This window comes from Narcine bancroftii, chromosome 12 (assembly GCF_036971445.1).
Source record: "Narcine bancroftii isolate sNarBan1 chromosome 12, sNarBan1.hap1, whole genome shotgun sequence".
In the NCBI taxonomy this organism is placed as follows: Eukaryota; Metazoa; Chordata; class Chondrichthyes; order Torpediniformes; family Narcinidae; genus Narcine; species Narcine bancroftii.
The window spans coordinates 16,325,819-16,339,566 of NC_091480.1; the positions used below are offsets into that span (position 1 = coordinate 16,325,819).

A 13,748-nucleotide genomic window follows, 5' to 3' on the forward strand; every position below is an offset into this window, starting at 1 on the left:
CAACAAGATCATAATGTAGAAAACATGACTTTGCACATATTAATAATCAGGCAAGCCATTTCATTGATGCTGACTGAGCAAAAAATAATCCAAGAAATACTTGGCTGATTCTCCCCTTACGTGAAATTGTGCTGTGATGTCTTTATTGTGCACCTGAGCAAGCAGTGGAGCCTCTGGTTAGTGTCTCATCCAAAAGGCAGATTTCCCTCATTACTGGACTTTTGAAGTACACACTTTTTTGAACTAGGATCAGGCCCTTTAATAGCAAAAGATCGGTAAGAATAATTAAAAGACAGGGTGCAAAGGAACAAATAAAGAAAATTGTTAAAGTCATTACAGAACTAGATGTGGAAGTGCTTGCTGATGCCAGTTTTCTAATGGTAATTGTATATGATTTATACATATGACAAGTGGGAAAATTAAGTAACTTCTAAATCTGAGATCCTTCCACTGCAATGAAATCATGAAAATGTAGATATGAACCTACCATCATTTTAAATCCATTATAGTTTATGGAAGAAAAACTATGGGTTATGTGCCAAACTTTCCGGTATGAATTACCACCAGTCAAATCTTTAACAAAAATAAGCAAAATTGGCCCATTGGTCAAACAACTAACAATTACCACCATTATACAATTTTGAGGTACCAGGTGCATAGAAAGAGAAAGGCATCCATAATCTATCAATTAAAGGATGCTGCACCAGATTAGGGGAAATCAATTACAGCAACTGGACAGAAAGCTGTGTTGCAGCATTAATTTCATAAAAGTATTTTCAAGTGTAGACACTGAAGGGAGTTGCATAGCTTGAACTGCAGGAAGATAGAGGTGAGATTTAGGAAACTGATCCCAGATTAGAGTTTACTAGCAGCTCAGACTATGCAGGACACCATCAGATCATCACCTTAATTAGACACCATTTATGCGAAGGTAGGGGTTTTGATTTGACAATTAAGATCAGAACAAAAGAAGTACAGAATATATTCCAACAAATACTCCTGACTTTACTGCTAATTATTATAATTGCTATTGCTCAACCCAAATAATAATTGGTTGCTCTTTCCACAGTTGCTGTCAATCAGACTGCTCTTCCAGCACTTTTTCTATTATTTTTTGACAATGCAGCCATCATGGACAGGTAGTGGGAAGATGCTGTGGGGGAAGTTTGGTAGGTTCAAAGAGCAACAAATCACGGGCTGAACTCAGGAAGGAAATTTATTAAAAACACACGCAAGAGATCGCAAAACACAGTATTATCAGTCACACTGGACTTAACACTACCGATACTAGCAACTATCTACAGACTTACAAACATGGTAATATAGGTAGTGTTAAGTCCGGTGTGACTGGGTTGTACTAACTGTGTACAGATTTATGACAAACAAGATCAACAATACACTACTCACCATTCCTTGTCTAACATGGTCACATCTCCAATGCATTCTAACCACGTATAGTGCACACTATACTCCTCCAGATTTTTCCACAGTTCACGAGCTGGAATAGAGTAAGGTTCATCATAGAACTGAAGAGCTAAAGAGAAAGAGCAACTGCACATGATGGACTTTATAGTACAGTAACCTGGAGTGTCTGGCCAGGTAATCACAAAATGACTAAAGGAGCCAATGGCCAGGTGTGCATTAATGGGTGGATGGAGTCCAACCTTGATTGACAGGTAATGCAACTTCCAACTAGGTTCCAGGCAGAGAGGTCACATGGCACTCCACAATCCGCATTCCCATCATGTTTCTGATGAAGAGGGCACATCGGTACGGACTTGAAGGGCCGATGTGGCCTGTTTCCATGCTGGAAACAGTTATATGGTTAGATGACCCCCCCCCCCCCACCACAATTACAGAAGACAAATGTTTAGGTTAGTGGATGGGCTAACAATCAAACAGGTTGCTTCTTCATGCAAACAAATTGATAGGATTCCAACAATTCCAGACTGTGCCTTGGTGTCAAAAGCAAATCACTTGCTGCAAGATACATAACCTTGAACATACCCCTATATTCGCAGTACTTATAGACAAATGTGACCCCCCCCCCCCCCAGGATACTGATAACAGAAAACAACAATGGTAATATCGTGAATGTGATGGGTAGATGGTTCGATGGTGGGCAAAAGAGCCTGTTCTTGTGCTGTATAACTCTGACTTATGATAGGTAAGTCTGATGCAAAAGATTGGTGAAGTGTACAAGACAGAAGGAGTCAGGTGGGTGGTATTGAAGTTCTAGGAACAATAAAACCCTAGGTAACATGACAAGAGATTAAGAGTACAATAATCTCACCTGGCATTTCTGGTGAAGTTATGAACATTTTGCAACATCCCTTCTCTCAAGGGGTGGAAGAACTATGCTCCTCAGCTTCCACTGTTGTCTACTGCAAGAACACAATTCCTCACTATAAAATTCAGAAGATTTAGGAAGGGGGCTGTCCACGTCTGCTGCAGGTTCACTAGTGGCTGATGAGGCCAGTGCAGAACAGACATGCTACAGTGGATGCAAGAGAAATTCTGTTCTGGGTTGGGTGCTGCTGTGCCACGGTTCTTTCTCTATCTCCTTTTCTCCTCAAGGCCAGCCCTGCATGCATTCTAAAAGGAGGAGACAGACCCGGTGAATAGTGTGTCGCCAGCCACTGGTGATAGTCAATATAACAGGCTCCAAGGTATTTCTTCAGAGAGTCCTTGTACCTCTTTTTTGGAGCCCCTCTGCCACGGTGGCCAGTTGAGAGTTCACTGTACAGCACAACCTTGGGCAGGTGATAATCCTCCTTCATCCTAGAGATGTGCCCTGCCTAGTGTAGCTGTGTATTCAACAACATGGTCTCAATGCTGATAACCTCCGTCTGTTTGAGGACTTCAATGTTGCTGATGAAGTCACTCTAGCAGATGTTGAGGATCATGTGGAGGCTGCGCTGGTTGAAGCACTCAAGGAGTTGTAGGTGGTGATGGTAGGTGACCCACGACTCAAGAGATGTACAGGAGGGTGGTCAGTACAACGGCACTGTACACACTGATCTTTGTGCCATTCTTCAGATGCTTGTTGTTCCAAACTCTTTCCTACAAAATGCATTGTTTGCATTTGCCGGTCTGTTGTCAACCCCTTTATTGATCTTGGCATCTGACGAGATGGTGCACCCCAGGTATTTGAACTGGTAGTCTGTCTTCAGCTCAGTCTCGCCAATGGTAAGAGGGTGGTACTCTTCCTGAAGTGCAGGTTGAGGGAGAACTTCTGTCTTGTTCAAGCTGACTTCCAGTCTGAAGAGCTCAGCAGACTTTGCAAAGCAAGATGTTATACAGCTGTAAGGCTGCCTCTGTTTAGGCAACAAGGGCATTGTCGGTGAAGAGTAGCTCTCGAATGAGTTGCTCTAATGCAGTGGTTTTCAAACTGCCCCCCTAAACTCACATTCCACCTTAAACAATTCCTATGCCATAAGTGCTTTATGATTAGTAAGAGATTACTTAAGGGGGTATATAAGTAGAAAGAAAAAGTTTGAAAACTTCTGTTTTAATTAACTCATTATGTGCACGGTTTCATAACTCCAAAGGAAATTGGCCAGTGACAATTTTTCTCAAGCAAAATATTTCAGTAACAATTGGGTCTACAGCAGTGGTTCTCAACCTTCCCTTCCCACTCACATCCCACCTTAAGCAATACCTTACTAACCACAGAGCACTTATGGCATAGGGATTGCTGAAAGTGGAATGTGAGTTTAGGGGAGCGCAGTTTGAAAACCACTGCTCTAATGTCTTGTAGTCATCTCAGGTTGAACAGGCTGCCATCAGTGCAGTATCAGATGTAGAAACCATCCTTGTCATCAAGGTCTTCTGTGGCCCTTTGGAGCATCGTCCTGAAGAGGATGGTGAAGAGAGTCGGCGTGAGGATGCTTTACACTGTCGCCTATTGAGAAGGGCTCTGAAAGGTCATTGTTTTATCTGACTTGGCCACGCTGATCTTCATGTAGCTGGATGACCATGCTGAGGAAATCTGTTGCAAGAACACTTTCAAGTTCAGAGGGTACTGGCTTCCTTTAGGTAGCATTAGAGACACTAGATATCCAGTGCAAAGTGTGTGCAGCTCATAATAATGCTGGCGGTGCATTGCTCAGGAAAACAACCAGGCAAATGACATACAGTATTATGCTATTACATTGTATACACTTTTTTGGGAACTTATAAATGTCTTATGCAAAAGCATACAGATGTAGAGTTTTAATCATCCTGATTTTCAGCTATATGCTAAACAAAGATGAGTATAATACTTGTTTTCATTGAAACAATAATCTTCAAACAGTAAACTAAACAGAGATTCTGCTGTGCAGCTATAGGGGCAAAGCTACAATTTATCCAATAAATGAAAGTATTCTTAGATCTATTGGGGGGGGGGGGGGCAACAAATAAAAATCTGTTTCTTCTTGTATGACTTATTTTTAGAATGCTTTACAAGGCATCCTAGCACAACAGAAGAGCTTGATTCTGTGCATTCAAGTAAATAATAAAGTAAATCCAGTGATAATCAAATCAAGCTCTTCCCAACAGTCACTTAAACAAACTACATTGTGCTTGTTAAAGGAAGAGTATTTTACAAGATTTTTAAAAAACATTAACAAGTCAATACTGGATGGACTAATGGGAGGAGTAATGCACATTCTAAAAGATGAGGGTACTCTATTTGAGAACATCTTTAATTATCTCATTATATCCTCCATTATCAATGTCTGAATATAATGTGACACCAAAATAAATAAAATAGAAATTAATAATTTAAATATCCAATTTGCCTCCCAGCTATATGGCATTTTACAGGACTACTTAGTCTTCTCCTCACCATCAGACAATACAGCTTAAAGTTACATGTATGTAAAAATATTAACACACTGAAGTTAACACAAGAGCATAGTAATATAAAACAATATGAGACTATTCTAAGATTTTCAATATTGTACAATTGATTATCATAGGTATTTTTGATCAAACATCTCAGGGCACAAAAAAAGTGGCCAAAAGAGGTCTTAAGATGAAATGTGCCTCATTCCACATTTAACATCAGGTGCCATTTTGGTAAAAAAAAAGAGAGCTGGGAAAAGCAACCTCATGCTTTGCTGCACCTTTTTAAAGGGCCTGTTATTTCTGAGAACCTGGACTGTCTTTTGTTTGACAATTGCTTCAAATCATGACCTCTCCAATAGCGGCCAGCTGTCAATTCCAACCACCACTTACAAACATATTAATAAAAGGATTCTCCACATTTTTAAAGGTACTGTGCCTGGATTTGCAAAGAACCACAGAAATACAATAAGAGCATTTCTGGAACATTTCCCCAAGTGGCTGTTATATTTTTCTATCAGAATTTATTATATTCTGTTCTGAATATTATAATTAATTTTTTTCCATCACCCTCTCAAGTGGTGTATTCTAAATCAATGCAATTTGCAATGGAAAAAAAAATTGTTTCTGCATCTCACCTCTGGGTCTCTTGCCAAACACTTTAAATCTAATTTCTTATTGGCCCACAGCATCATATTAATAAGACTGTTGACTGATGAGAAATGTGATCAAGGCTTGGGGAAATGGAGTGCTAATTTTAGTAAATTGAAACTAATTGAGCATAATAATTCATCATTTTAGATTGTTTTCTTTAAAAAGCTAACAACAATATGCCTAAAACATGCATAAACTTACTCCTAACTAGTTTTGAAACACACAATAGAAAAAGAACATGAGTAACATAATATTTTGTACATTTCTTCATTCATTTACAAACATCTACATTGACAAAGAACATAAGAAATAGGAGGAGTGGCCCATCCAGCCCATTCAATGAGATCAATGGCTGATCTGATGATTGGCTCATCTCCATGAACCTGGCTTTTCCCTCATATTCCTTAATTCCCTTACTCTGTAAAAATCCATCTAAGCTTGTCTTAAATATATTTACTGAGGTAACCTCCACTGCTTCAATGGGCAGCGAATTCCATAGATTCACTGCCCTCTGGGAAAAGCAGATCCTCCACAACATCCTAAATCTATTACCCTGAATCTTGAGGTGATGTCCCCTAGTTCTAGTCTCCCTACCAATGGAAACAACAGACCTATCTCTATCTTATCTATGCCTTCCATAATTTTATATGTTTCTATAAGATCCCCTCTAATTCTTCTAAATTCCAGCAAGTACAATCCCAGATGATTTAACCTCTTCTCATAGGCTGACCTTTTCAGCCCTGGAATCAACATGGTGATCCTCCTCTTTACCATCCCCAAAGCCAGTACATCCTTCCTCATGCAAGGACACCAGACCTGTTCACAGTACTCCAGGTGCAGCCTCATTATCACTTAAGAATTTTCTTCACCCCTTTATACAAGCTTCAACTTTGACCTTGTCCTTGATCTCAGCAACAGGTCTTCCATATTACCCAGCTCAGAAATGAAGATCACCACTGCACACCCTAGGTCAGTGGTTCCCAACCTTTTACTTTCCACTCACATACCACTTTAAGTATTCCCTATTGTAAGGTAAAACATCATGAGATGGGAATGTGTAGGGAGTTACCCTGTACAGGGCAGTAACAAGAAGGGGAGGTGTCCTTGTACTCCTGTTAGGTAAAACATCATGAGATGGGACCGGAGAAGGAGTCACCCAGTACTAAGGAGTAACAGAATGCATCCTTGTACTTACAAGATAAGAGAGACATTGATGGATTGAGAGGCAGGAAGCTAGCAGGGAAAGGATAGCAACAGTTTTAGTCATTGGACAAGTAATGATATGATGATGTTCTAAGCATGTATCCAAGGGTATAAAAAATCACCATTTTGCTGATAACGGCAGAATGCATTCTCCGACTAACTTGTTAGTCGCAAGTGTTACAATCCGGTAATAAAGAACAAAGAACCCTGATTTCGACTCAGCCTGGTGTTTGTCTCACTCATTCATGAACAAAGCAGACCTAACAATTTGGTGACCCCGACGTGATGGGTGAGTGAACACTGGACGACGGTTTCTGTTTTTTCTGACAATCATCTCAGCCGGCTGATAAAAAGGTCCAGAGAAGCCTGTTTTAACAAAATTCTCTTTTTTTTAAAATCTTTATGATTGTCAGTAAGAACTGGAGATCGGACAAATTAGACGACCACAATTGAAGGTCGCATGCCAGGATTGTAACACGTAAGTGATTACAGACAAGATAAAAGTCCTTAAGGTGTTTGAATGACATTTATTAAGTGCTTCGCAAGAAACTACTAGAGTTTAAAAGTCTTTATTGTGTCGTTGCAAAGTCCAATAGAGTGAGAAGGTGGTCTATAAACAATTGAGGACCTGAGTTTTCTGCCCTAAACTGGTTATTAAGAGGAGAAATCTCCCACGTGAAGGTTGGGCTTTGAAAGAAAACAAAGGTTCAGGCTTATTGGCCTCAATTGTATCTGAGAGACTGACTTATAAATGTCCGGTAGGTATGATAATGTCTGTACACTTGAGAAGTTAAGAATTTATTTCCCCAATTCGCCGTGGTGGAATACCACAGCAGACACTAGAGACCTTGAGACAACAAAAAAAGTACTCAGGGACGCCTGCCTGGTGAACAAGAACGACGACAGAAGGCTGCGACAGCTGTGTCCGGATCAGGTAGGAGATATTAATGAAAAAGTTGACAAACTCCTAAGAGACACCCAGTTTATTCGAAATACTTTTGATAAGTTAAATGAGGGTATTCCCAACATCACCAAGGAGATAAAGTTACGTAAATTCATAGATTGGTACAGGGAAACAGGACAAAAGTATAGCCCAAATATTTGGTTTTCTAGTTGTAATTTAACTTTCAGACCCCTTTGGGAAAACAGAGAGTGGAAAACGAGCAATCAGAGTATACAGGACAGTCTGAAGTCAATTGGAGGACAAGACTTAGAGACTGTTCCTTTAAAAGATATTAGTCATCCAATTTGCAAGGAGACATTTTTAAAAGCAATTTTCGTTGACATAGATCCCCTAAACGGACAAGAACCTAAATTAAAACAGGCATTAGAAAGCGGTCCCGCAGCTATGGCTGTACAGTTGCCTGCTAAGACTTTTGACCAAGTTATTAAGGAAATTAATCAGGAATTAGAGGAGCGAAATACCAGTAATGCGGCATTGGAAAAACAAAAAATGCTCCGAAAATGTGTAGACCGCTGGAGGAAGAGGGGTTGGTTACCCGGGGGCACTGAGATGTTCCTGACAGGTGAGGGAAACAAAAATTTTAAAACGTAGAGGCTTAGATAAGCTGGAAGAAACAAAACACAGAAGGGAAAGGAAAAGTGCCTGTTTCCAGTTTCCAGCCACGAAGTGTCCGGGTTTGCTCTCTCCCTCCCTCCTTTCACCCTCCCCCCTCTCTCTTCTCTCCCCCTCTCTCTCTTCTCCCCCCCCTCCTCTCTCACCCACTCCCCCTCCCAATCCCAATCTGTGGTGGTGCTGCCCTGAAATCCCCAGGTTGGGCAGGGCAGAGAAATACAATTTGGTTTTAATTTTGTGCCCACAATTCCAGCTCCGCATCAAATGGGATCCTGTTTTATCCTCTCTCCCTCCCTTTTTCCCGCACCCCCACCATTGCGGGATCAGGGCAGACATTGTGGGCTGACGTGTAGCTCACTCGAGGTGGGAGGGAAGGAAGGAGTGATAGTTCCCAGTGGTGGGAGACCCAATCTGATCCAGACCAGTGATCACAGGATGAGAACCTTTTAAAACCTTTGAAACGAAAGTGTTAATCTGAAGACTTTTCTCCCAGTGGGGCCAGTGCAAGGCATTTTCTCTCTCTATCTCTTGTGCTCTGTGTATCTGCCTCTCTATCTCTTTCTCTCGCTATGCTCTCTCTCTCTCTCTCTCTCTCTCTCTCTCTCTCTCTCTCTCTGGCACCCCAGATGGGACACTGGAGTCACGTCCCTTATATTCAGATATTGAGACACTGGGGTGTGACAAGAACCACGGGAATAGGGACACATCAGACGAGGTACAGGCCCCTTTAATAAAAATAGAAGGGGGAGTAATAGATGTAGAGACCCCTCTGGAGTCCAAGAAAATAGAAAAGGAGTTAGAGATACAGAAATGGAACATGAAAAAGGTTCAGGATAACATTAAAAACTTAAACAGAGATATTAATGTGCTGGGGCAGATCAGTGAGGATCAAAAAGAATTAATGGTAGGTGTATTTAAGGAAGTGGAAAAGATAACTACAACACTGTCAGGAGAAATTAAAGCTGAAGGAATGGTAATAGGAGTAAAGGACGAAAAGTGTAGTACAGATGAGGAAACGAGATACGATCCACCATGAGAGGAAAGTAAAAGGAAAAGACTCGGGAGGGAGAAAAATAGACATGCCTACCTGGACATAGTTAGAACAAAAGAGAAAGATGTGAAACAACTAAACTATGGCCGAAAAGATTATCTTAGAGATGAACGTGACCAATATACCTTTGACCCTGAGACATTGGAAGCTGATAGGGACAGTGACAGTGACGAAGAAGAGTCAGAACAAGGTGGGATAAATAAATGCATGCCAAGAGTAAAGAAGGAGCAGAAATCCCCAAAATTGAGATATCAATGCCCATTACTGATCACGGGACGGGGAACTCAAAAATATGTACCCTGGTCACGAATGGACTTAGAGAGTTTAATGAAAAAACTACCTCCGTTGAGTAATGGGGCTAGTCCATGGATTTCTTGTTTTGAGCGAGAAACCTGCCAAGAACAATTAGCACTCGCAGATGTCAGAACTATCATGATAAAATTAAAGGCAGAAGGGGCCCTGAAGCAAATAGAGAGAATTGTAAGAAGCAGTAAATTGGGGGATGAAATAGAATTTAACCCACTTCGGAATAAATTTTGGAAAGCACTTAGAGAAGCATTTCCTACACCCTATAGTTTGGATGCCTTGGTAACCCTTCAACTAAAGGAAGGAGAGACTGCACACGAGTATTTCACTCGAGCATGGGACTTATGGGAAACAGGGACTGGAGAAAGACCCGACCACAGCCCCTTAGGAAGGGCTCACTTTCATAATGGGATAATAAACGGACTACCTGCTACGGTTCAAGCAAAATTAAGGGACATTGTGGGAGTAGAGACAATGTCAGAGGATTTGTGGAAAAGACACCTGACACATGCAATCAAACGACATCGTCAATCAGAGCATGCTAAGTCAGAAAGTGCGTCCCAGAAGGAGGTGGACAAGACAACCGATAAATTGGTGAGAGCCATAGAACATATAGGGGTTAAATTAGCGGCCCAACAGATAGTCCCACAGGTCATGGGGCCAGTGATAAATCCGGGACCCCAAGTAAGAAATGGTTGGGAAAGACAGCTAGGTACAATGTATAGAGGGGAACATGCAGTATGCTGGTACTGCCAAAATCCTGGACACTACCAGCGGAACTGTCCGGAGGCTGGGAGAGCAAGGGGAAAAAGATTACCCTCTATTAGAGGCTATCGGGGAAGAGGAGGAAACTTAAGAGGACAAGCAAGGGGTAGGGGTGGACACATTGATGGGCCCCAGAGAATCGGGGGGTGGCAGAGTGATCAACAAGTCCAGGCACCTCAGTGTAATGACTATATTGAGGAAGGTGCTGAATTTGATTATTGAAGGTGCCCTGGAGAATCAAAAATCACGCCTCCCTGGGAGCCACCAAAAATTTGGGGGACGGTAAATGGAGAAAAAATTGAATTTATGGTTGACACAGGGGCAGCAGTTACGACAGTGATTAAAAAACCCCCAGGGAGCACATTTTCGGGCAAAACATTATCTACAATAGGATTCTCCGGAATAAGGGAAACACAGCCCTATACAGATAACATCGACATGACATTTGGACGACAAAGGGTTAAAACGCCTGTCCTGGTTGTGCCAAGTTGCCCCATTAATTTATTAGCAAGGGACATTCTTACCAAACTAGGAATAATCATACAATGTTCTGAGAAGGGCCTTCGGTTAACATACCCAGGGGATACAATAAGAAGGGGAGGACAGTTTATAGTAATGACCCCATCTAACGCTTCAGAAGTATTTTCTGGAGTCGGCTACTGTATGATGAACCAGGCCCAGGGCTGATTAAACAGTTTTTTGAGTGGAGGGCCAGTATTCCTCGGTATGGGGATTACCATTATCCACTAGATCCTATGCATGTTACATTAAACTACACCATCCACCCGGACCAGGAATATGAGGAGAGGTGGGACTCTCTAAAAGAAGGGAAGACAGAAACGATACATTGTCCATTTATCTTTGTAGGTAAGGAGGGAATAGCTGCTATGGTTGTCATGACAGAAGAACAAATGGAGTGGTTCTGCTTAGGAGTAGAAAGTGTGCCTCATGTGACCTTGGGTATTGACAAAGATCATCACGCTCGACAGCTGGGTCCGATGGTAAAGGAAGCGATAGGGTGTGAATACAGGTAGACAGAAATCCCGGGATATTCCACCCCGGAGGGAGGAAAATTTGTCAGACTGAATATTGAAGCATGGGACCAGGTAGTGAATGAGAAAGTAGAAAGAGACCGAGCCATAGAAGGAGAAAATATTGATCACAGAGACTCAGACAAATATCTTTCTAATCTGAGTCCACATATATGGACAACGGGGCCCTATGATGTGGGAGTAATAAAAGGAGAGGTATTTCTAGAATTGGCCAACCCCGGGCAGAAACCAATATGGAGAAAACAATACCGCTTGTCGCCCAGTCAGGAGGAGGGTATTAAAGGAACGATAGAAGGGTTAATGGAGTCAGGGGTTTTAAGGGCGGCACCTGACAGTATGTGGTACACGCCCATCATGCCTGTTCCCAAACCGGGTAGAAAAGACTGGAGGATGGTACACGACCTCCGGGAGATTAACTTGGCTACCAAGACCATCGGGAGACCAGTCCCAGACCCATATGTAGCACTTAGGGCTCTGAGTCCGGAGCACGAATACTATACTGTCATTGATCTGGCAAACGCATTCTTCTGCTTGAATTTAGCTGAGGAATGGCAAGACTGGTTAACTTTCACTTACCAAGCACATCGGTACACATACACTAGATTACCTCAGGGTTATAAGGACAGTCCAGGACTGTTCAATCAGGCCCTTAGCGAAATCCTAATGAAATTAAAGCTCCCGGAAGATGTTACACTGATTCAGTATGTAGACGACCTACTATTAGCAGGGAAAATGCCACATGGGTGCCTGACAGGGCAGCCAAACAGGTTACTGGTTATCATGAACATATACAGGGGATGATTTTGAGGTCCCATAACAAAAAAAATGAATCTGAAACTAAGGAGACTTGTAGCAGATTGAATGACTACACAGATGAGTTTTGTGGAGGAAGAGTGCTGTACAACTGGCTCCCCGCTAACTGGGATGGTCGGTGTGCTCTAGTAACCCTTAATGCGCCAGTGCTGATTGTCAAAAGGCAGGAGGGAGACGAGGATTCCCTAGAATTGCGCCACACAGAGAGTTGGCTGTGGAGAAAAAGGAGGAGTGTTGGACTCTTGGGGCCGGGAGGAAGGAACCCTGATGGGGTATGGATTGATGCCATTGGCCAAGCCCGGAATATTCCGGACGAATTTAAATTAGCCGATGAGATTGCAGCTGGGTTTGAAAGCTTTCCTGTTTTTAGTGCAATTTTTCCCATCACTGTAAATAAGAATGTTAATAGGATCAACCTTATTCACTATAATGTCCAGCGCCTTGCAAATTTGACCAGGGACGTTGTTGAGGCAATACATCAACAACTGTCAGAAACTTCCCTTATGACACTTCAGAATAGGATAGCGATTGATATGGTCCTGGCAGAGAAAGGTGGAGTGTGTGCTATGTTTGGAGATCTATGCTGCACTTCTATCTCTAATAACACAGGGCCAGATGGATCACTCACTAAGGGGTTAACGAAACTTAGGGCATTGGCGAAAGAATTAAAAGCCCAGTCTGGAGTCTCCAATCCTGTTTTATCCTGGTTACAGGGAGTGTTTGGGAGATGGAGCACATTGTTAGGACAACTTTTGCTGGGTTTGTTCATTTCTGTATCAATTTTTATCACTTGTGGCTGTTGTTGTATTCCATGCATTCGAACGCTGGTCACGAGGACCATAGAGAAAGCCTTTGCTGACCGTGATGAACTGCCTCCGAAATATCAAGCTGTGCAGGCTGTGGAGCAAGACTATCTCACATTACAGGAGACGGAGAAAGTTGCTGAGATCGATCTGGAGTCTGAAGGGGAATGTGATGGGAAGGAGGGATTGTGAATTAGATTGTTACACATATAATTTTAACCTTGCTTGTAACCCAAATATTATAACATTGATTGTAACACAAACATTATTAATCAGATTGTAGAACAAGTATTATGAATTAGATTGTAGACCATATGTTAACTTGGGAATTTACTAATGTACGGGGGGTTAGCTAGTTTTTTGCTTGGGGGCAAATGGGATGAAACTTGTAAACGGGCAATGGGATCGGGGTGACGGATGGGGGGTGTACGCAAAGGAGGGTTGGGGGAGCCCTCGCCCACCAGCCGAACTACCCTGTGAACAGAACCCGTATAGAGCTTGGCAATAATAGGCGAACTAATGTAACGCGGTGGTAGCATAGTCAGGGCGAGATTGTCCTCTAAAGAGGACAAAGGAGGGATTGTAAGGTAAAACATCATGAGATGGGAATGTGTAGGGAGTTACCCTGTACAGGGCAGTAACAAGAAGGGGAGGTGTCCTTGTACTCCTGTTAGGTAAAACATCATGAGATGGGA

The 13,748-nt window shown here is 42.2% G+C and overlaps 1 protein-coding gene across 14 annotated transcripts in view; it reads right to left on the reverse strand.

Annotated features, from left to right (window-relative positions):
* The window catches only part of rhbdl1 (rhomboid, veinlet-like 1 (Drosophila)), a 238,116-nt gene that overhangs the window by 188,206 nt on the left and 36,162 nt on the right, over nucleotides 1–13,748 (reverse strand). For 3 of the 14 annotated variants that reach the window (XM_069906194.1, XM_069906195.1, XM_069906196.1), the window contains one exon: nucleotides 1,408–1,498. The exons of 10 other annotated variants lie outside the window; for them this stretch is intronic. In XM_069906194.1, coding sequence (XP_069762295.1) covers nucleotides 1,408–1,443 — 36 coding nt within the window. In that variant the 5' untranslated portion in view covers nucleotides 1,444–1,498. Of the gene's footprint in view, nucleotides 1–1,407; nucleotides 1,499–2,293; nucleotides 2,313–13,748 lie in introns of those variants that run through there. One more of the 14 variants, XM_069906197.1, reaches the window with a different exon arrangement.